Genomic DNA, 24,895 nt, shown 5'->3' with positions numbered 1-24,895 from the left:
CAATTAAAAAAAAAAATACTACAAAAGTTATACGCAAGGAATTAATACAACGAGAATTCACACAATTAAAAAAATATCTGAACAGTTTTTTATTTTGTATTTTTATTTATGTATTTCTGTCTATTTTGAAGAACGTTTTGTGTTGAAAGTGCTGATCTGAAGACGGGCTGGTTCTGGCGCTCAGCCCGATGATGACAATTAAATGGGCAACAACAAGCAATTGAGTGAAGAGAAGCGGTCTGTAGATTCGCCGCAACTGTAGGTTGGGTTACACGAATAGGTAAATGAAAGCCAAACTTATATGGTATGTAATTTTAAAAGCAACTACTTAATCGCACACCATATTTGATTATTAAGATTATAATGTGTTTTTTTTCCTCCTCAGTCGGCCTCTGTGAAAACTACCGTGGCAGAGGGACTCTTGCGTTCGAGAGGTGCTATGCTGGTGATCGGGAGACGTATTGCTTGTTTTGTGAGGAGTGAGTCGAGGATTTAAGGATACGTTTATCAGATGTCAGTGTAAAAGCGTGTTGGACGGGATGCGAGCTACCCTGCATGCAAGCATATCCCCATCCAATTACCCAAAGGGGGTCTGAAGAAGAGTTGAAGTAGCTTTAAAATAACAAAGACCAAAATAAGAAAAAAATGCGAAGCGATAGCCTAGTATGAAAACAACAGTGACATTTAAAGTAAATGACAGTGTGGATTAGGTGGGGCAAAGTGACTAGCACGGAAGCAAGAATGATTGCAGCTTGATGTCTGTTAAGCACGAGCCAGGGCTGTCTGTGTATAGGGCTATTGTTATTATTATTATTGACATTAAAGACGAGGAAAGTGAAATAAATAAATAAACAAACTCGTAAACATTGGAATTAGCTAGACCCGGGATTATGTAGCATTGTTGTTTTATTATTATTATTTTTAAAATATATGTATAAATACGACGCAGTTTTGTTCCTCTATAAATGTTATTATTAATAAAACAAACAAAATACAAACGACTTTATCAGAAACACTTGGAGGATAATCACATAACATCAACAAGTTTGCACTACGAAAAATGGAGTGGACTATTGCACCAGCTGTATCTGTTCTCTGATAAGATACACTTAGTGAAAAACACACACAAAAAAAAGCTATCGTAAAGCCAAGGAAGGAAGGTAGACATTCCTGAAAAGCAAGCCACACTACATCTAATTTAGTGTAAGGTCATACTTGAATATTAAGAGAATATATGTTATATAAGTATTGTACATGTACATCATTAAGTTGAGCTCTTGACGGTTGGCTAGAAATGAGAAAATGAACAGAGAAGAGCATCACACTGTCACAGAATTGAGCAATGCCAAAGAAAAGACGCTCGTTAAACTAGCTGACAGAGCTGGAATTTGCCCCCTGAATAGCCAACAGGTGATGGCTAGCGAGATGGTGAAATTTCACATTGGAGCGGATGATGGGTCAGTGGGAGAGATGGGATTCTGTGAACTGGAAAGGGTTGCTGAATCCGCCCCCCTCCAGGAGCTTGGAGAGAGTGGGGAGGTTAATGGGGGTACTAAGACAGAGGCTCCCCACATAACTGATTCAAGCGCTGATCAAGATCACAAGCCACATGATCAGAGAAACAGCCTGGAGGACGCTGAGTCTGCTGAAAGGGTTGTGGACTCGGGGTTGGACCATGTTGGGAATGATGCAGCGGCATGTGTGGATTTAACTTTACAAACATCAGTCACTTCATTGGAGGTCAGTCCCGAGCAGGGTGACAGACTTCAGACAGTGCAGGAATCTGCTCCAATACCGGCTTCAGGTTGCTCTGTCGTTTTGGGAGCCCCTGCACCGAACACCGATGTAAAGGAAGCCACTCTCAATCAAGGAGGGGGACCAGTTTCACCACCCCCTCCTCCTGAGCTTCTCAAACCTGGAGGGAAGAGGGTCACTTTTCCCTGCGATGAGGACATCATATCCGGGGCTGTGGAGCCTAAGGATCCTTGGAGGCATGGTAAATGTGCATAGTATTACATTACAGCGTGCTCTGTGTTGGGGGGGTACAGTGTGTCTCGCACATTCTAAATAACTGCTTGTCCAATTGTGATGTAACCCAGTGGATGTTCTTTAGCTCAAGAGAGCCTGGGAATAGGCAAACAGCCTGCCTCCCTGTCTATATTTGTTTGCTTACCTTTCTACATGTGCATGGTAGGAATGTATGTCATAGTGATCTATGTTTATGTGATGCTTGCTCAGGGTTCAGTGAATACAAGGTGCAGGTCACAATGCGTGCAATGGTCCTGATGGGCTACTTGTGTGATGCAGAGTAATATCAAATGACCGTTTTGAAAAGACAAAAATATACAGCAGGGAGAGTGTGTTCATACCCACTGCTGTACAAAACGCATGTATTCTTCATTTCAGAACTGTTAAGTGAACTACAATGAGCGTTTTTGTTCTTGTGTTGATTCACAATACATACCTCTATGATTGCAGCCCTGACTTGGGATATGTATGGCACTGACCTGTAGATACAGCAGATGCTATTCAGCAGAGATTATTTTTTATTATCTTCTATTGCTATTGTACTTGTGTTGATTACCTGTCAGTACCCACCTTGTTTATGGTCCTTAATGCATGTTTATGGTCCCTTTTCCCAACAGCATCCTACCCATTCCAACACCTGCTCATTCCCGTAGCCCCAGCCAATACAAAACATGGCCTGTAATAAAACAATACAGATAGTTGGAGAGACTGAATGAAAAGTCTAAGACATAGTAAACACAAAGCTGTCACTGAGGCTGGAATAATGTCTTCTTTCCAGTGTCTGAATAAATGAACCACTTTAAACATGTAAGTGTTACAGATCAGGATTCACTGCAGCGGCTCTATTCTCTAGCACATAAATAAATAATGGAATAAATGTATTTAACTGGGATGCGTTTAGTGTACTGGTGTTATATAAATATGGGCCGTGGTGATTTGAATTTTTTTATTTTTTCATCCAAACCAATCCAAAGAACAATACAGTAGAATAAAACCTACCTGTGTGTTTGAGATATTTAAAAGGACTTTTTTCCAGATGCCCTTGTGTAATTCCTCTTCGCTTTCAGAAGAATTGTAGAAAGTTCTCCTCTGTCTCTGACTAACTCTGTGGTATAGTGTTTGAATGGTGTGATGCAGATTATTCCAGTTAAAGCAGTCAATGATTGTTTCCCAGTGTACAGTAGTTGGAAAATGTAATTATTTTTTAACTTTGACTGATGAAGCACACGTGGGAAGGTCAAGTGACCAGTGTGAGCCAGTCCTCTAGTTTACTGCTTCTCCTGTGTCGGTCCCATTACTGTCTTGATCACAGGTCTGTAAAGAAATAAACCTTGAAGCCAAGGAATCTGATATTTAAAAGCATAATTGAATCCGTGGTGTTCTGTAACACTTAACTTGGGAAGTAGTTTGTTTCCGATACCTCCTTAGCATGCGTCAGGAATCTAGTCCAAGCTTTCGCTGAGCTAGTCCTGTACAGAAAACGGTGACAGTAAATTGAAGTGACTAACAAGGAAGTCACCAGTATCCTAGAAAATAAATATATATATATCCACCAGGGAGCAGTTCTTTTCCAGGTTCTCCAGACATCTTGCGCCACATTTCTATCTGCAACATGAAACTGTAAAACTCAATCTCATCTCATTCCTAGTATCAAACTGGGGCTGCAGCCAGTTCCATATGCAATCAACAACGCAAAAGTCAACCATCCCCTGGATGGGATTACATTTTTGCATCGCTTTTTATAAAAGATTTGTCTGATGAGCAGGATTTGAAAGCTCTTTCAAATCAAACCAGCTGGTAGCGTTATCAGAGCTATCAGACACCCCAAAAATGAAGACGTCATTGTTTTGTCTCAATTTTAATGGCTAAATTAAATCCATGCTTTTTATGTGAACTACAGCCCTCTATTCCTGCAAGCTTAGTATCTCCAGTATGCAACTGAGAATGTGTCAGGCTCTCTGTGTAAAGTGTTATGTACAGTACTATATAAGCATTGTTGTACACAGTACCATGTACACATTGTTGGAGGAAGTGTCTGAGTATTAGCTAGACAGGGTATATGGCTGTAGTGTTTAACCAGTTTGAACAGCAATCAAACACTCCCTGAAACAAAAGGAATTCAACTGCTGTGTTTATACATGACAATAAACACAAAAGGCACTCCCGCGATTACATAGCCCTTTGTGTTTGCTGGGGAGAGCTTAGATGCTGTTTCATTTCCTACAATTAAACACATTTTAAAGGGTTAAACTTTAACACACTACAACATTAATGTGTATGGAATAAATATTAATATGAATAGGTGAGTTCATTTATAAATAGCAAACACAAAAATGTGATAAATACCGATGTCAATCTCTGTCTTTTTGTGTGCTTTAAAGTGTTGAATAAACATTGAGTAAGTAGTCTTCCTCGGCACACATTCTACTTTAAACACTACAGCTGCCCTCGATAGCTGACTTGCACGCTTTCGACAGAGGGTGAGGAACAATTCTAAACTGACTGAACATTTACTCTCGAACATCTACTAACTATGTTTCCTCGCTTTGTTGTTGATGGCTGTCATACAGGGGTTAATAGACTTTTTGGTTTCTGTGTGGTAAAGGCCTAACGCTTTGAGATATTGACTTCATACTCTGTACACAGCTGTACTCTAAGATTCTCTTGGATTTGATTGACGGTGTTGCACAATTTGTGGCAGTAATTTTATAAAGCTCATATCTCAGCAGCCATGGCTCTTATGTTTTTCAGAGTTAAGTAAACCCTGCATGCTAAATGTGTTGCTCACTCTGACATAGACCTAATATGACTGCCTGTGACTAAAGTTCATTTGACTTTTTTTTTTTTTTTTTAAGTTGCTCACATAGAGACAATGAGTTCTTTTCCACATATTGATTTCCTGCATGGTTACAAACCTTTCAATCAGATAGAACATTCCTCTTTAATTATACCCCCGGGATTGCTTTGTTTGATTTCACAACAGCTCTCATTTCTAGCTGGAAATCAAAAGGTCTGTAAGAGAGAGGAGTCTACCGTGAAAGTTTGTAGAAGACTCATGACATTTCAGGGCAGTTGTCTTGTCTTGTAAAGCAAGAAACCCACATCCCAATTTAGTGACTCTAAATGTTTCTTTTGCTTTGCAAGCTGCTTCCTATTTTAAATAATCTCCCCACACAACGTTGTGATGACTGCCCTAGCATGGCTAACTCCAGAGGAAACTGTTTTAATAAAGTCCAATAGGCATTGCATATGAATTGCAGATCAGCGTGAACTCAATCACGCTGTGATAGGCTGCTACTGCACTGCACGCACCCACTGGCTTCCATTTCAGTGCATTGATTCTTGTGTTTAAATAATGAAGCCTTCCACCACCCACTGTCCTGTTTCTAATTAATGAATGGGGCAATACAGTATCGGGCTCTTCATTAGATTGTGGTTAGTGGACAGAAACTCCCTAAACATCTTTTGTAATAATTGCTGGCTATGTATTCTCTCAGTATATGTGTAACTTAATATCGCCGAAAACCTAGAAGGCTGTATTGTCTAGCAGCCAGGGAGTTCACACAAACTGTACAGCAGCCTGTTCGGATGCAGCAGACCTGAATTCATCGTATTACTGCTGTGTTGTATTATCCAGAAGTGGCTGATCTAATTATGACTACTATATCATGAATGATATTACAGGTTAAGACAAAAATGAAAAGATTTTGGTTTCCAGTTACAATGGTGGCAAAAGAGTGCAGAGTAGGGAATTCTAAATTTTTAGATAAAATATTTTACACCCATCTTTTTTAATCCAAATTTCAAAAGACTGGTTTTGTTCCCTCAACACCAAGCCATTTGCTTCTTTATACCTAGGAGCCCAATGAGCTACCACCCCCTGGAGGACCAGCCTAGCAGGTGTTGGTTTGAGCTCACTGGATGCCTGGACAGTAGGGGCACTGTAGTATACCGTGGTGAGGCAACTGTCCCTGTCAATTCTGTGTCCTGGATGCATGGGAGCGTCAACACAATACCCCCTGTGGAATCCACAGCCAAGAACGGCAACTTGGCACAGCAAGAACTTTGCTCCAGAAACAAACAAATAAACAAAAAACTAGCAGAAAATGTATCCCAGTTCTGATGCTGTAATGGTCATGGCAGAAAACAGTGTGCTTTACCGACAGGTTCGTTAATTTATGCTGAGAGAAATGGAAAGCACAGTAGTAGCGCTTGATTTTGAACAATAATGTGGTTTGGGGGTTTGATGTAATTTCACAATAATTTGATATTGGCTGAATGGATAATAATGTACTTGGCAGAACTCTACATTTTTCAAAAAACATTAAATAATATTTTGTAGCCGCTTGGGTCCTAAATAGTACTAAACTTCAGTGGTGTGTGGAGTTTTATTTGAAAAACTGATAAAACACAGAATCTTTTTTGTATAAACTGGGAATGCACCCAGTTCCCTCTCTGCAGGTAACTTCCACTGTCAGCACATGCTGGAGAGATGGGGTTCCGCCTGTCTGCAATAAAATCTTGTGCTACTGCTGAACAAGCCTGATTTCAAACCACTTTCAAGTCAGTCCCAGTGGCAGGTGGAAATGTGTCTTTTAAGACCAGACTTAAACTTCTAAGATCAATGAGCTACTAGGAACTGGATGAGCTTTGATGAGACGAATGTTCTCCTCTCATTCATAAACGTTCTTATGTTCTCATAGCAAGAAATCAGTTTTTAGGGTCTCTGGGAATATTGTGCTGCCAAGATAGTTTTCTCAAGCACTTCTTAGCAACTAGTCTAACAGGAGATTCCACTTCAAAGAAAATAGACCCTTGTATCCAACTTGCAGATCAGAAGGTTTCTTTCTAGGTTCCTAACATCAGCAGTTGTACTAGAGCAAAAGGTTAATCAATTCTACATACAGTACAGTATGCTTGCTGTCCACATTTCAACATAATCTGCTGCAGTGCATTTAGACCGGTTCTTAAAAGTCTCAAAATCGTTGGTCCAAAGCAATAGAAAGGTGTAGATCTGGTACATAAATGTTTAACAGCACTAGGAATGATTTGATTCTGACTCAAGGCACTGTGCCTCCTTTTGCAGCACCCGGAAGATTTATTTCATCTGCCCCTTTTGAGCTAATCTGCTCAATCTCACTGGTGTTTCAAGTAGTGCAGTGCAGTGCAGCGCACCACAGCACAGAAGATGAAGCAAACCTTTGCCCCCTGTTGAACACGCCTTTCATTGATTAATTGATTGAGCTAAAAATAAAGGAACGCCCTTTGAAAGACCGTACCCTCTAGTTAATCAGAAAAGCAGCCCAGCCTTTAGTCCTTAATGTTTGCTTCATTTGAATTCAAGGGCTATCTACAAGAATGTAGGTGTGTAAGACACATTTGCTATTTTTAACAGTGTAACTGCCTTGTGCAATTTTAAAGCATAAAGAATCCCAAAGGCTCAGCAACATCACTGTGGCTTGTAACCCATGCACTTCCCACTCTCTGTTAAAGTGTGTCGCCACCTAATTTCCTTGTCTCATGGCTGTGCTTGAAGTGATTACTTGGTTTGACCTGATTTTAAAAACCTTGATCAGGTCCTTCCTAGCCCTTCTTTGTCCTAAGCTAAATAGATTCAGTTCCATCAATATATAAATAATATTGATACCACTAGCAAATAAATAATCCTTGTAATTTAGCCCTTACTATTTGATTGACTTGTTTTACAGATTTCTGATGGTAAGGTTGATGGGTCATTTTTGTAATTTCCCTGTTCTGTGATATTATTTTTTTGTAATACGTGCATACTGTAATAGATGTACTTCAATTACAGATGGAGGAACACTCATTATTGTTGATTTTGTTTAGCTAGCTGGTCATGAGATTTAACCTCAGGAGGGCTGTGCTACTGACTGAGTTTGCGGGGGGACTGTGATCTTTAAACACAAAATAATCTCGTAATTTCATAAGTGGTAAAGGTTTATTAGATTATTTTTTATTTGAATCTGCTATGAAATACTCCTTTCAGATACATCTGGTCACTGAAAACACGAAGAAGCATTTCATGTACAAGAGGTGTTCTCCAGTGGTATTGTTTGCAAATGCTGTGAATAAAATACCATTAAAAAGAAGCATTTTTTAACATAATGTAAAGTAAGCCTCTTTCCTAGGAAAATGTGAGCTCAGCTAAGTGATGGTATTAGCTAAGATTTACTGGGGTTATTTTGTTAGCTGTCTACTTTAATTTCCCATTTACTTCAGTAGTAACGCCACTATACATCTTGACAGCAGATTCTGAGAGTTTGACTGTCAATTTGATTACACGTCTTCCTGATTTTTGTTTTGATAAATACTGACTTGGCTTGGTAGTCACGTCTGTTTTTGATTGAACTGTCCATGTGTATTTTGAATGCTGTGCTGTTGGAGTGGAGCACAGGGACCTGCTTTTTCTCGGTACTGTTGCCTGTAATTATTTCTCTAGTCTGTATTCAAGCCATTGCCAGGGTATATTTCTGGAATTGCTTTTTCTCTGCTATGGGTAATAGATGGGTCCTTTCCTGTTGTTTTATATGTCTGCTAGGCAGTGTGAGCTCAAAGCTCACCAACGACTGTAATAAGTGTAATGCAAGAATCGTATCCGCATGCGTTCTTTTCGGCTATATAACAGTGCGGTTCCACAGGTGAAACAGCACTGCAGGCACAATGGATGCAGATCAGAGGGACAGGAGTCTTGCACATTACTCTGCGTGATAGCACAGAGCCAGACTTTGCATATCTTTTTTTTAAATCTTCATATTCCTTACAACAGAGCCTGTCTTTGTTCTGTAAGAATAATACCCCTTTGCGACAGACATAAAAATAGAAATAGATATTTGCCAGCGTTATATACCGACAATGCTGAATATTTAGTAATTGCAACCTCTTTTTAAATATTCACTCCTACTTATTTATTACAATCAAAGAAACATGTACAGCCAGTTTCATGATGTTCAGTCTTATCCGTTCATGTTGCCACAAGGTATTTGATTATTAGCTGCAGTGAACTAAACTGTGGCGAGTCTGTGTGCTGTTTAAGTGTGGAGCAGTCTAACCATAAATGAAGGCAGTGTTCAGTTCTTATCCAGTCCAGATCTACTGAAGTCCTGTTTAAGTGTAGACTTACTGTAGTAGCCCCCAGCTGGTTAGAGCTACCTTGGTTCAAATTTGAATATTGTGTCAGTTTAGGCTTCAGGATATTTAACACCTTTTAATACATGTATTTAGTTTTGGTACACCTTTTATTTCACCAGTATCTTCAGTTTTAGGACAGGATTAGGACCCAGTGGTATTTTATTTATAAGTAAAAAGTGAGTAAAGGAAAAGGGGGATTGTATTTTACAGTTGCTTCCAGCAAGTTACTGGAATGCAAGCCTGCCAAATACATCTGTTATAGTGCAAAGTAAGCAGCTTAAGGCATGAGTCCAAAATATATCATACTGTTTATTCCAAGGGTGGCTTAACAATACCCCCCCATTGAACAAGATGCAGAGACAGTAAAAGGACTCAAGGCTGAAACTGTGAAGTTTTCAAAGCCCAGCATTAGATAAGTACACATCGTAGAGCACTGTCAGTAAGGGCCTTTCATGTCATGATCCTGTCAACAATGGCCTTTTCACTGGCTAATAAATACACCGTCCGTTTGCCAACACTCGTGCAACCCTCATGCTCTCTTGAGTCTTATTTTTATTTAGTGTGCCCAGTTATTTTACCCCTGTTATGTTCCCTCGCCGCAGCAATACCCCATACAGCGCGGGAGCACTGAAGGTTCTATGAGCATCCTCCGATCCCAGGACCAAGCCAGTTCACTCTTAACACCCAGGAACTCGAGCGTGGATGTCAGAGAGCTACCGGCCTCTAAAGGACAAAGGCCAGGCCTGCAGGTGTCGCTCATCTGGCTGCTGGCCAGTAGGGTGTGCTGTAACACCAAGAGGAGACACAGTCCCTGTCGGTTTTGGCTCCCTAACATGTGGGAGTCCCCAACAATGATCATCAACTTTGCACAGCCAGGACACGAACCTGCACTTCCCTGACTGTACCAAGGGTGTCACACACTCTGGGACCCCCTTACTGCTTGATTCTTGTACTTCTCAATGCTGTGGCCAGTTTTAGTAGATTCAGGAATATTCATTATCCCTGGCAATAGGACTATAGTGGAGGCGCTTGTAAGTCGGGCTTAAGTGTTTAACTGTATAGGTTTACTACAGAACTGCTCATCTCCATATGCAATTTGAAATGGAGTGTAACAAACATTGTTTGGAGTATGAGAATATTTCAAGTTTGTTGTTAGTGAGGATTTCTTTGTTTTTCTTTGGATTTTCAGAATAATATAAATAGTATAATAATGTATTTGTAAATGTTTGTGGGCAGTAGCTGCAGTCATTTGAATTGTATGGGTTACACCTGGGGGTGTTTGAGTGATCAGTCTTTACCCTGAAGGTACTCTGTCTCTGCCATAACTGCATTATTATCACCTGGCGGGGATGAAATCCCCTACGAGTTGGACATGCCTAAATTACTCTCTTGCAAATATATGGAGAACCACCTATCCAAATGTCATGAACTTTGGTATTAGCATTGTTTAGAATATGTTATCGAGAGTGTCAAATCCTGGGGATATGTGGGGGTGTGCTGTCATATTTTTACAGAATTGTAAATTACATACTGAATGTTGTTAAATGTTATTCTAAACCTTTTCTTTCAGCTCAGAATGTGACAGTGGACGAGATCATCGCAGCTTACAAACTTGCCTGCCAGAAAGTAAACTGTAAGCCTATCCAGAAACTACTGAAGCAAATACAAGTAAGCCTCGTCCACTTTAACACAGACTGCATTAAACTGATGGGTGAATGTAAAACGGAACATTGCACTGTCTGCTTCATAAAATAAAGCTTTGTGATATTTGACGGTTTAGTTGAAAGAGCATTTCGCACCTGAAATGTTTCATCAATGCTCTGAATCTGGAGTGCGCTACTTGTCTCCTCCAGTTTGTATTGGAATCCAGGTAACTCGGGTCAGCTTCAGGAAACATTTCTGTATCGCAAGGGGGGGGGCCGTAGGTTGACAATCTGAACAGAACCACATTACAGCTTTCTAGACGACAGAGTCTGACCGATTCGTTATGGGGAGCGGATTTATCTGTAACTGATACAGTGTATACCGTGAACGGTGGTCATTAAATTGAAAACCCGATTATTATTTTTTTTTTTTTTTAGATGCGGCAGGAGATGTACATTACTAATAACGTACTTGTTTCGCCTTATATGCTACTTGAGCAAGCAGTCATTTATTCATTGCCCATTCACTAGCTCCTATTTCAAAGAGGCAGATTGAGAAGGTGAGGTTGGGAAACACTTGCTCTGTGTGTCTTTGTTGCACATCCCTATGAGAGCTTGTATGAGAGTGGAAGTTCTCCACTTGTACACTGCTGCGGATGTTGGCGGTGTGGGTGGAATGTAACACACACTTTGAGGCAGGGCTGATTTTTAAAGAGTACCCTAAATGACAAAAAATAAAATTTTGGTACACAGTTTTATTCTGCGAGTACATTTTGAAATGTGTACTGATGCTATAGTGAAGGTATATGATAAGGTCTACAAAGGTAAGTTACTCTCTTTAATCAGAGATAACCTTAGAACGTGTACGTTTGATGATAATCTATGTTTTAGCAAACATGTGTTTTCCTTTTAAAACATGGTATCTGTTACTGCACAAGGTTAAAGACATCTCTGTTTGCCTGCTTAGCTTCTGAAAGCCTTTCCTATTTCATTTCACCTATTGTTGAAATAGGGCTTGATTTGTACACATACCCCCCACACAGGCTGCTACCAAGGGTGTATTATTATTATTTATTATATATTATATATATATATATATATATATATATATATATATATATATATATATATATATATATATATATATATATTTTTTTTTTTTTTGCTTATATATAAAACAAATTGAGGCTTGGATTATGAGATGACATAATACAACAAGATGCCTGTTAGCAGATTAGTGTAGTGCATTGTAAAGAAATTTCCCTGTGATCATCTGATCTGAATCCTTGGATATCCGTGAGGGACTCTGTCTGTATGCGTCGTCTTGTTTACAACACGGTTTGGCCGCCTGTCAACTATCCTTTTAAGAAATCTAGAATCGTTGTTGATCATTTCAAAGACGAAGAGAATTACTTGAGATTACATGCTGGTTTATGTTCTAATAAAAATTGCTTTTTAAATGATTTAAGCAGTAAAAGCCTGATTTGAGGGTATTGCAGTCTGGTTGCTGACTGTGTCAGGAAGGTCCAAGCCAAAGAGGGTGCTACCATAAAGATGATCAGGTCAGATACCAAAGCAATGCCACCTCATCAGGGTTGTCTGTGATTAAAAACCAGCTTGTTATTTGAAACTATTTTGATTTTAAACTACATTTTTCATTTTCCTTTTATTTTCAGGAAATCAAAGACCTGACCCAGAGGACAGAATGCCTTGATCTGAAAGGTTTGTATTAATTTCCTTGTTCTTGTACACATGTTTGGACCAGCGTGCATCTTTCTTTGCTGGTTACTGAGGAGAGCTGATAATATCTGGATAGTATACTGGCAAAAGAGGGTAGAGATTCTGATTTAGATGATTTTATGTTTTGCAAAGCTGGTCTTGATTCAATATGTCTATTACTTTGTGATCTACTGATATGTAAGTGCGATGCAGCCATCTGGAATTTCTGGTTAGACTTACTAAAAGAAACTTGCATTCAGTTACAGACATTTAAACTAGAAGTATTTCTACGTCTACCACAGCTGAGTGTTCATTCTAGATGAAGTTCCTTTGTATCCCATTGTTTGTTATAGGTAACATGGTGCCATATTAGAATATGTAGTAATACTAAAGGAAACTTTCTTCCACAAGCACTCTGACTCGACACAATGACAAACTAACTTCTTGCGTTCAGTCTTTTTAAAATGTCTTTTGCTTCTTTCCTCAGGTGAAAAGCTAGACTACAGGGCATGTGATGCACTGGAAGAGATCTTCAAGAGGGTTCAGTTTAAACTTGTTGATCTGGAGCAAACAAACTTGGACGAAGATGTGAGTTTTGTCCTTTTGAATTCCACTCTAGAGCACCATGGAGCCTTCTACATAATCGGGAGACAAAACTGACATTCCAATCTATTCAGCACCTTATTGTATTACTGGTTCATAAATACATAACCAGGTATAATAACTGTGAATTGGCTGTAATGTAACCCTATGATTAGATGTCCTGTCATGACACGATTGAATAACATTGAAGACATAAATTACAATACAATACAAATGTATTTTTATACAGCGCCCTTCACTCCATGGCATCTCAGAGCGCTGTACAAAGTTAAAAACCAGACCAGAATAGCTTGTGTGTACGGTACACTCCAGTTACAACCAATTATTTAAAAGAACATCAAAAAAGTATGTTTTCAGTTTAGATTTAAATGAATCCAGTGTTTCACCCTGCCTCATGGTAAACAGAATAGAGTTCCACAACCGAGGAGCACAACAGCAAAAAAAACTCCAGCTGTTTCAAGACGACTTTTTGGAACAATGAAAAGTTCTGCATTTTCTGATCTCAAAGAACGACTAGGAATATACAGATTTAGTAGTTCTTGGAGATGGAGATTTTAAAGACTTTAATCACATAGGCTTTATCAGCCAAAGTGTCTTATTAAAAACACAAATGAAATTGTACCCAAAGTGGCAATTTACTTGCGTCTCAAAAGACACTTTGGCTTATACATGTCTATGGCAGGCAAGAGCAGCACCTGAACACAGACCAGTACAGTAATTGCAATGAGCAAAACTCAGAATAAATGCGAATGTCAAAGAGGTGATGCAATGACGGTTTGAATTTTAAGAACCTCTAGGTGTCGCTCTCCCAGTTTTCAGTGTATGTTAATTTCGGTCCTGAAGAATTCTGCCGCTCAACTTGTTTCACAAAGGAGGCTCTTGTTGTTGTCGCCCCCCCCAGGGAGCCTCGGCCCTGTTCGATATGATTGAATACTACGAGTCAGCGACGCACCTGAACATCTCGTTCAACAAACACATCGGCACACGTGGCTGGCAGGCCGCTGCACACATGATGAAGAAGGTGAGTAAGAGGGCCACTTCCTGCCTTCAAGGGGAAATCGCTCAAATGGGAGAATGGATGGTCATCTTCAGTCAAACCCGATGATTGAACAAGGTACAGGAAAAATATACGAATAGAGGTCAGTACTGTACAAGGCAGCCACCATTGGTCCTAAGAGATCTTTTAAGATCTTCATGCATTGACATTTCGTTTGAAGTGTTCATTTAATAATACAGGAATACAGCACTTTCGCTTGTCAAGCTTGTTGCACGGTTTTGCAACTCGTGTCAATTCAGCTTTTACAGACCCAGAAGTGTTTAAACACCTCAGTCATTTTATTTATACCTTTTTGGCACAAGATTTGTGTGTGTCTGTATGTATGTATGTATATATAATCATAATTGAACCCCTAACTGCTGGGTCTGTGTTAAAATGACCCATGTTTTTGTCACGCACTCTAGTATTTTAAAGTTAAGGGTCATGACAGATGGTCCTTTTTTTTTTTTTTTTTTTTTTTTTTTACCTATCACTGTCATAGCAGCTGTGGTTTCTGAGGTCTGATTCCCCTTTGGGAAGTAGACAGGTTGTCAGTATATTTTAATAATATACTTAATTGAAGGTAGTTCTGAAACCCAGGACTGGGTGCAGGGTTAGTGAGAGTTTCAAGCCATGGTTTTGTTAATGTTCAAGCTTAACACAGGATTTTTGTTCCCAGCTGAACTAAAATGTAGAATTCAAATACCAAATGGGTGGTATAGAACGAGAACAGGTCCACCACAAGAAGGAGCTTGATGCTGTAATAGACTCCTCGCTCTCAGCAACCAGACTGAGTGGAAGCAAACAAAAATCTTGGCTATATATTCAAAGGACACAATTTGAAGTTGACATTTAGGGCACAGGATAAGAGAGACTTTCTTACACAGAGAGAGGCGAGAGTATGGAATGGGTTGCCTCGCCATGTTGTTGTTGCTGAAACAATGAGATAGGGAAAGCTTAGGAAAGATTTGAAATGATGAAATTAAAACACAGAAGTGACTTGACAATATGTAAGGATGGCTAACTTGTTTAGTTTTCTTATTGTTTCCCCCTCAGACGAACTGTCTTCAGTATCTAGATGCGAGGCACACTCCGCTGCTGGACCACTCCGCCCCCTTTGTGGCACGAGCCCTGCGCATCAGCAGCAGTCTGGGGGTGCTGCACCTCGAGAATGCCGGCCTGTCGGGACGCCCCCTCATGCTACTGGGTGAGTGCCACCTACCAGCTAGAAAAACCACAGGACTGCAAGTAAATGTCATGCATTCATTGTGTGAACTTTTTAATATAACCCCAGTGCTGTCTGCTCCACAGCCACAGCTCTGAAGATGAACGTGAACCTGAGAGAGCTGTACCTGGCAGATAACAAGCTCAACGGACTGCAGGACTCTGCCCAGCTGGGGAACCTGCTGAAATTCAACTGCTATATCCAGATCCTGGACCTGCGGAACAACCATGTGCTGGACTCGGGTGAGGCAATGCAGGGCTCATCTGAACAGCTGCTGCAGGTTTATGAATATGCATGAATAAATGCATATGAAAAATGATAAAGATTTTCAGCACTTACTCGCAGAGTATCAGAAATTGCAGTTACACACCCCTAGGGCTTAAGAAAAAGAACTTCTGAAGCAGCCCCATTGATGTTGTGAAAACCATAATAAATAAATATTTAGATGGAATTTCCTTTATACTCTAGACAGACTGTTATTTTTATGTAGGTATAATGTATTTAAAAAAACATTGAATTTTCATCCCTGTGACTTCACACACCATTGCCCCCCTTCCTCCTGTGATTTTTTCGTAACACATTTACCCGAACTGCTCCGTGATTTTTGGTATCAATTTCCGTGACAAAATTCCAGCCTTATGAATCGTATCGGTGTTTGTATTCAAAACCCTCACCTACTCTGAAGGGATGCAGTGCTAGAGAGTGACAGAAGTGATTGACTACACTCCACGATTATCAGCCCCTCTTCAAGACATCACTCCAGATTACTCCAAAGGAAATACTTGCATCTTAAATCTCATTCTTCAATACCTGGTCCACTTGGTGGCAATCAAGTGGTTAATCCTCATGTCCGTGTGGCTTGTTGTCCTCAGGTCTGGCGTACCTCTGTGAGGGCCTGAAGGAGCAGAGGAAAGGCTTGGTGACTCTGGTCTTGTGGAACAACCAGCTGACTCACAACGGCATGGTGTACCTGGCAGCAGCGCTGGTGAGTCTGGGGTGTGCTGTCAGCGTGTACTCTGAGCAGTGCTCCACTGTATCATTGCTGTGTGAACAATATCTACTGTCAGATTTACTGTGTGGCAGCCTCCCACATTCACTGTATCTCATGTCCCTGGTGGAAACCCCAGTAAAGGCCAATACAGTTTTTATCCTTTTTTCTAGTTTCTAGTTACTGGATCTCGGCTGATCAGGCTGGTTGAAGAGCTGGTTATGTTAGTTCAAGCGGGAGAAAAAGATAAGATGATCAGAAATGAAATATTTACACAGGAAGTTGTTTACCAGTGGGGTTATTGCAGAAATTGAATTTTTCCATGTATATCGAACCCTAGCTACACTCACTTGTGCAGTTTCGCTCCTTTTCAAGGTCATTTTTCCTGCTTTGCATCCATTTTGAATGTAGACAGTTTCTTTTAATATTTATTACAGCTCATCATGCCAAACAATATACCAAAGTTGTCTTTAAAATTAGTGCAGTTGTACCAGTAGACCTACATACAGGGTGTTAAAAATCAGAATGCAGCAGTAGACAAGTTTATTCAGAATATATACCCTATAGTGGTTCCATTAAGGTAAAACAACCCTTTGTCCTTAATCTAGTAAAACACTCTTCAAAATGAGAAGTCTTTAAAATACAGTCGTTAAAACACTTATCCCTGCAGAATGGCACCCCCCCCCCCCCCCCCCCCCCCCCCAAAATCAGCAGAAACATTTGCAAGGTCTAATTCTGCCAAGTTTTGGCAATGTGGACAGATTGTTGACCTTTTTTTTTTTTTTTTGTAAGAGAGAAAACAAACGGATGGCTGCTAGCTACATCCTCCAAGATAACTGAGATATTAGTACTAAACAGAAAAAAAATCACCAGAAAGAGCCCAGATGTAGAGCAGGGATTTAGGCCTTTGTGTCATCTGATTGCATTTGAACCCCTGCTCCCTGTCCTCTCAGCCATGCACCCAGAGCCTGGAGACGGTGAATCTGGGGCACAACAGCATCGGGAACGAGGGGGTCCACAAGCTGAAGGACGGGCTCATTGCAAACCGCTCAGTCCTGCGTCTGGGCTTGGCCTCCACGAAACTCTCCTGTGAAGGTAAGCTTGCCATCCTTCCTTCCAGCCAACTGAAGAAGCTCTTCTAGTGTACTGCAGGTCTGCTCTTGAAATGCAGTACAGTTCCAGTTGCTGTTGCTACCGTTCTGTGTGTCCGATGCTCTGACAGTCTGCAAACAGAACGTGTGGCCTACATCTCAGGAAGTGATCTTTTTATTTTTTTATCTATTTTTTTTTTTTTTAATCTGAAAACAGTATGTACCAGATATGCCCTGGATTAAAGTTTAAAATGGGAGATTTTTATCCCAGTGAAAAGGAGTGATGATAAGAAGTAAGTTAGCACTGTATTAAGGTGGATGTATGAAATATCTTAAGATGACTAGCAGACCAAAGAGTTGTTTTTCCCCCTACTTGTTCAAGGATCTGCAGTGAATTGTCCGTTTTGTACACTGAAGCAAGTACTAGCAGAAGCATTTCTCTACTTGACTTTCCAACAGTGTCCTCTGGCCTTTGTTTTTGTGCTGTGATTAAAGTATTGGTTGGAGTCTGTCAGCTCCTTTTTAAGTTTTAATCAACTACCCCTAATTCTTCTTTGTCCTTGGCTCAGTCAATGAGACCCCTCACACTAGAGCTGCTGTAATAGTGTTGTGAGCTGTGTGTGCACCTCTCTTGCAGGGGCGGTAGCAGTAGCAGAATTCATTGCTGAGAGCCCGCGTCTGCTGCGGCTGGACCTCCGTGAGAATGAGATCAAGACTGGTGGCCTCATGGCTCTCTCCCTTGCCCTGAAGGTCAACACCTCCCTGCTGAGACTAGACCTGGACCGGGACCCCAAGAGAGAGGCTGTGAGTCAGGATAGCTAGCTGTAGTGTACAGCCATGGCCAGAAGCTTCATGAAGTCGCATGAAACCTGCTGAATAATGTTACTTTAACTTGTTGAATTACATACTGCTTTCCAGTTTTCCATTTAACAAATTGAAAAATGCAACATTTCCAAATCTAACATGAAATACTGTACTACTATTATGGCTTCTGGTAGACTTTTGTGATATAATTGTGTATTTGCTTTGATAACATGATGTTAAATAAAAGATCAAAATTTATGATTTATTTATTTATTTATTTATTTATTTATTTATTTATTTTTTTTTAAATTATGTCTCAACCCTAAAATTCTGGGTGATGCAAAAATTTTGGCCATAGCTGTACAGGTGGGGTACAGTTTTGTTTTGAATCTAAGTTTAATGTTCACACATTAGTGTCTTGGCAACAGGAGGTAAAGAAAAACTGTTTCGAAATTACAGTTGCGCCACTTTATCAGAACGCCTCGGGAGAAGTAAAAATATCCTGAATAAGCAGCTTTCCCAATGAAACGAGAGGCATTTGAGTCGACCTTAGTCACTCTTTTTTGTTTCTAAATGAAAAGAAAAAGAATGAAATCGCATTATGATTAAATGTTAAATACATGATTGTTCACTTTCTTTATTGCAAGCCAAAGAATTCTTGTTGAAGAATTTGTCTACATTTCTTTAGTATTTCATTATTTTTGTGATTTGAGAGTTTAGTTTTAAAAATTGCTGAACGACCTACTGCATCATATGATCCTCTTGGTATAAGAAGGAACAGACACTTGCACACATGAAGACATTGATAAAGACATGTTGAAACATTGTTACATTTATGTGATGCTATATGAAGCTATGATAAGTGGCGCATGTCTTTTTCAATCAATTCTGTATTTTAAGCATGTTTTTTATTGCAGGTAAAAAGTTTCCTCGAGACCCAGCGAGCCCTGCTCTCAGAAATCCAAAACGGCTGCAAACACAATTTCATCCTGGCCAAAGAGAAGGAGGAGACGGAGCAGAAGATGCACCAGTCTGCCTCCATGCCAGAGATCACCATGGCACTGCCACAGACTGAGGAAGGAGTGGCAGCAGAGGGGAGCGGGCAGGGCGAGGTAGGGGGCGGCAAACCACCATCACACAAACAAGAGGAGGAGAACGAAGCAGGAGCAGCAACCTCCAACAACCTGGAGCAGGAATCCGATTCAGATACTGATGATGAGGTGGAGGGATCTGCACAGGCTCCTGTATCCGTGGAGAAGACGACGACTCCTCCTCCTCCTCCTCCACCCTGCCACCCTGTACCCACAGCAGCTGTGCTGGTGGAGCCCCCTAGTGGTTCAGGAGATGCTGCACCTTCTTTTCGGCTAGAAGATAAACCCGGGCCAGTGATAACCCTGTGTGATCCTGCAGCCACCCTCTGCTCCCCCACACAAAGCAACGAGAAACGCATTTCTGTTACCAGCCCAGGCCGGGGCCATAAAGTCTTCGTAGTGACCCGTGTGGAAAGCCCCCCAGAGCAGCCTCTGCAGGCGGTGGGGAAAGCACAGACGACGCCTTTGCTAAGCCAGCCGACGACTCTGATCCCAGTGAAAGGAGGGCAGGCCAGCCTGGCCCTGCAAGCAAGTCCACTAAAGTCCACTGTGTCAGAATCACCTGCCCCTGCTGTTGCTGACGGCCCTCTGCTACACCTCCCCTCCAAAGCAGAGGTCAAGGAGGGGGTGCAGTGTGCTGCAGCTGCAGGGGGCACCTTTCCCAATGGATTGAAAGCAGAGTTCATCCGAATCCTGCCCAAATCCTGCGAGACTCCTGAGCCCAAAGGGGTGGGCTGTCCTGCCGAGGACGGTATGTACAGTCACTGGATACCTCACAGAATGTAACACATTAAGCTTTGTTATTAAAAATAAGTCAGTGATGCTCAGCAAAGGTTGAATATACTCCATTGAATTGTACAACTCGCTGTATACTAAGTTGTGGCCAGGTAGTAATCCTAGTTTGTAGCTGTCCCAGTGTTGTAATATTTCAGTTTCACTTTGTCCCTTCCATCACTTGTCCCTCTCCCATATTTTCCCCACATTTGTGTATATACAATATAATATACAGTAGACATGAAATGTACTCTTTATAAGGCTTCTATTCCAATGTGATGTGATACTGAGTGTAGTACTGCATGACATCACGATCCAGTGCTGGCGTTAACTAAATTGTGCAAATCATACCAAATTCTTAAAACCGATTATTTATAATATCTGATTAAAATGCATGAGTCTGTCTGTTTGCTGGATGGCTATGCATGGCATTACATAAGTGCTGACGAAATTATTACATATTTTCTGAAGCTTTCACCTGAAATGTATCTTACTGACTGGAGTCTGACAATGACGGGTCAGCTCAGGCTCCCTAACGCTGCTTTACCCTGTGTTTGCTGTTGAGTGCAGAGCTGTGCTGTTGGGAGGGAGAGAAGAAGCTGGAAGAGCTGCTGCTAGAAGCGAGTCTGGAGACTGGGAGAGAAGCACTGTGACACAGCCACGGTAAACACAGCCATTAAACTAAGTTAAGCAACAACCTCTATTAAAACACAGAAGTCTTGGTGCAACATTCCTTTTTTTGCTGATGATTAATACAATCTATTGTCTGTAACAAATCAATTACACTACATGTACAACACAATGTGATAGTTACATATAAGAAAGCTGTAAATATGTTCTGTTTACTAGTCTGAACATTTCAGCACATTTTCAATGATACAATGTGTATACGTTGTGTTTCTGATGGGCTACTTGTGTGATGCATGATAAGATCAAATGATCTTTCAGTGATGGACTATTATGTTAATAGACAACCATTAAATTAGATAGGAAGCTACCAACTACAAAACAAACGTATACTTCATTCAGGAACCATTCGGTGGACTACAAGAGCTATGTTGCCGTCTTATGTCACAATACAAACAATGCACAACTCTATTCCAATAACATATCCTGGAAAGAAAGTGTCACGATTCATCGGTGCACAGTTACAGTCCTACAGCTGAGAATGACAGCATTGCACACTAGAAACAGAGCTGTACTATTGACGAAAGAGGGTCACCCTCAGTTAACATTGGAATCTCTTATTGTTTTCTTTCTCCTTTTCACAGGGGTCCTTAACTCAGCGGATTGACAACTGCAGGCCGTCCCCGGAACTCACCTGCTTTTGTTTTTTTTTTTTTTTTTTTTTTTTTTTTTAAACTCTGTTTCATTCATCCTCAAGAAAACTGAAGTGCAACAAAAAAGTCACCCCATTCTACTTTAAAAATAAATAAATAAATAAAAATGAAGAAATCAATAAAACATAAAGAAATGCTCCTTTGTTTTCTATCACTACATTCCATCTGCCGCAAGTCTAGAAGGAAGATGCTCCTACTGTTATCCAGTGTAACCAAAGAAACGGGATTCTGTCTGGACAGACTCGTATGTTCCTGCTTAATGGACCCGAAAAGTGCTCCTGTGAAGTTCCCCCAGCAGAAGTGGGTTCTGTGTTCACTAGAAATATCAGATGAGAAAGGAGAGGGTCTGCTCATGGCCACTGCATCAGAAGCAGCATGTGCAATCTGCAGCACGTGTTACACCAGAGAGTTTGGAGTATTTCAAGTACATTGCGGAGTTTCTTCTTTTGGTTTTGAAAACTACTTAGCAAAGTAGTCCATTGGATTTCTTCACTTTCTGATTCAGTATCAGTCACTACATTTGGAAGCTTGGAATTTCTGCTTCATATATCCGGGTGCCCAACTTTTCTTTTGTTCTAAAAAAACAAATAGCATGTATTCTCTCTTCTTGTAGCAGTGTTCCATTGGAAGCACACACATACACACAGAAACACAGAGACAAGCGCTGCCTTCGTCCAACAGACCCACTTTGCTGCTTCAGAGATTAAAGATATTTTCTTATTTATTTTATAGCTACTTCCACAGTAGATAATTAATTCATTTTTGGTCAATCGTCTGACCCTTGTACCTTTTCCACACTACCCAAGCTATGCACAGTCATCATGTGCTGAAGTCGTGATTGTGAGTGTCATAGTCAGGTGGTTTCCATGTATATTCATTGCGCATTAAGCAGTGTAATGGCATTGCTGTGCTTTGTTATGAGGTAGCAATGGGACTCTTATGGAAGTCAATAAAGCTGAAGACTGAAGGTCGACGGTCGAGTCCCATTAATTCAGAAGGCACAGCAATGCCATTATCAAGGTTACACTACAACTTTTTAATGTTATTTATTCACCTCTGTCTGAAGTAGCCACTGCAGTCCACTGTTTTGTTTTGTTTTATATATATATGTATATATATGAGCAGGGCTCAGCATTGATGTGAAGCGATTCGTCAGTGAGCGATGGTTTCAGAACTGGTGTCTTAATCTCTCAGCTGTGCTTTATTTGCACGTCCTTTATTGAGTACAGTACATAGTGGTGGTGTGTAATGTCAGTTTTGCCCCAGTAGTAAACACTATAGGTGGTGCTGCTCTCATTTCTAAACAATCTGAATATTTGAGAATTGAAGCTTTAGGGCTGTGCAGCTTTTTAGGCCTTAAATACCAAAATATATGCAGCCCAAATAAGTCAAGTGTGAAATCTGGAGAGTAGAAGAGTTCAGTCAAAGGGGGGGGGGAGGGAGTAGATAGCCAGATAAACATGTTTCTAAAAGACGCCTATGTTTAGAGTTGAACCCTTAGTGAGGATGATGTGATTGATTCACAAACTCTGCAGGAGAGTATGTGAGCAGGTTCTGTACAGCACAATGGATCGTCGATCCTGCAAACTTAAGATGCTTTAAATAATTGTTTGGGGAAAGAAGTCGGCAGGCTGAACAAGGTCAGGGTTTCAGTTCTTTGGTTGTTTTCTGCCAAAAAAAACATATCCTATGTTTAAAGTGTGTTTCAATGTGAGAACAAACCCAGCAATGGTGTTGATGTCTGACACTGTGCTGTCCAATTTAAAAGCTAAACTGGGGGTGGGGAGTCAGGAAAGGAGGAATAGAATGTATGGCTGAAACGAGGGATGCATGAAAGTCCTGAAACCTGGGGTGCTGGTTCAATTCCAGCCGAGATTTACCTTTAAGAGAAAGATTTATGGTTTGAAAGTCCTGGCTTCCAAAATGTGCTAAAATCCCATTCCAAGAATCTCAGAGTTAATAATAATAATAATAATAATAATAATACTTTTTAAAAGGGAGAGTCTTTAGCCACACTGGCCAATAATTTCCACTATGGGCAATTTGTAGACCCTCGCCATATTAATTTTATTCATATTAAAAAAAAAATGAAGTGGACTCCACCCCCAGTTGATGAAGCGTGATGGATCTCTTCATAGTCCAATAAGAGGAATGTCTGTGTGCTCATTTCCACGTATTTGACTCCATAATAAATGTAGAACCTTGGAAATTCGCTCACGTAGGAAACCCAATGTGTGTTTTTTGCACATCTTGCAGTTATAAAAAAATGGTTGCGTGGAAGGGGGAAGTATGGTAGGTTTTGCCCAGTTCCTGGTGAATGTACAGTTGACCATCCACAATAATGACCACCATCACAACACACACACACACCACGAGACTGTTGTGGGAGTCTGATGTACAATCTGTCAAATGGTCCACACTTTGCCTCTGCCTGTGATGTACAGTAGCTGCTCTGGGTAGAGTTTAAGAGATTCTAGTTAATTGAATAATTTACTCAGGTTTTACCTGCATTTGCATGTGGAGTTTTGAAAGAAGCACTTGTTACAGCACACATGTATTTTTCATTGAAATGCTGTCTGGTTCCATACTGAGTTTGCGTGCCTTACTTCCAGTAGTCTGTTACTGTTGTATACCCAAGTTCATTTCAACTCCACACAGTCTTCAGCTGCTGTAAAAGCACGGCTGTCATTATGGGAAGCAGCTAACCTTGGAAGTGTTTATTAGTGTAACAGATTCCAGTTCTGGCCAAAAGTTTTGCATTACCCTATAGAACAAACTAATGAATGAAACCTGTTATTACATTAACATGTTGAATTACATACCGTGTTGTAATTTTCCATATACTTTATGAAAAGCTGACATTGAAAAATGTGACATTTTGAAATCTAACATGAAATACTGTACTACTGGCATGCCTTCCAGTAGACTTCTACAATGTCGATTTGGAGTTTCTTTGATACATGAAAAAAATTAAGTATGTTCATTTTATTTTTTTGGCCACAGCTGTACACTACATAATTTTTTTTTTTTTTTTTTTTTTTTTTTTTTTTTACTATTTCTAAAATGACCATTATTGAGTATTTTTGTAGTTCTGATTGAGACCTCTAAAAGTAAGGTGTATGGAAGTATTTCTTTAACTCCTTCAGGGATGTCTGTCTCCAATGTGGTTGCTTTCCAAGCACTTATCAACAACAACAACAACAATAATAGTCGAGTGAAAACCGCAGTTCTGTAGTGTCTTTATTAATCAGAACACTTGACAAACTAGAGATTACTTTATAAAAGGCAGCCTGCTGGGAAATTGAATGTATTGTAAAGTCTTTTTCACACTAAATAGTAACTTAGATGAATCATTGCTAAATATGATATATATATATATATATATATATATATATATATATATA

General features: G+C 40.3%; 1 protein-coding gene across 2 annotated transcripts; it reads left to right on the top strand.

Moving 5' to 3' along the window:
- On the top strand, positions 1-24,522 carry ppp1r37 (protein phosphatase 1, regulatory subunit 37). Of its 2 annotated transcripts, none has more exons than XM_041236295.1 (14): positions 1-280; positions 386-1,996; positions 10,748-10,845; positions 12,497-12,542; positions 13,027-13,127; positions 14,044-14,163; positions 15,235-15,385; positions 15,490-15,645; positions 16,276-16,388; positions 17,345-17,486; positions 18,120-18,286; positions 19,204-20,128; positions 20,722-20,814; positions 21,423-24,522. In XM_041236295.1, the coding sequence occupies exons 2-13, from the start codon at positions 1,303-1,305 to the stop codon at positions 20,802-20,804; spliced, it is 2,796 nt and encodes a 931-aa protein (XP_041092229.1). In that variant the 5' UTR covers positions 1-280; positions 386-1,302; the 3' UTR covers positions 20,805-20,814; positions 21,423-24,522. The 2 variants fall into 2 exon arrangements, with proteins under 2 accessions (XP_041092229.1, XP_041092228.1); XM_041236294.1 differs by having other exon boundaries at positions 1-304.
- The last annotated feature ends 373 nt before the right edge of the window (positions 24,523-24,895 follow it).

The sequence above is a fragment of the Polyodon spathula genome, chromosome 40 (assembly GCF_017654505.1).
Source record: "Polyodon spathula isolate WHYD16114869_AA chromosome 40, ASM1765450v1, whole genome shotgun sequence".
NCBI classification, from domain to species: Eukaryota; Metazoa; Chordata; class Actinopteri; order Acipenseriformes; family Polyodontidae; genus Polyodon; species Polyodon spathula.
This window is presented reverse-complemented; position numbering and strand designations above follow the sequence as displayed.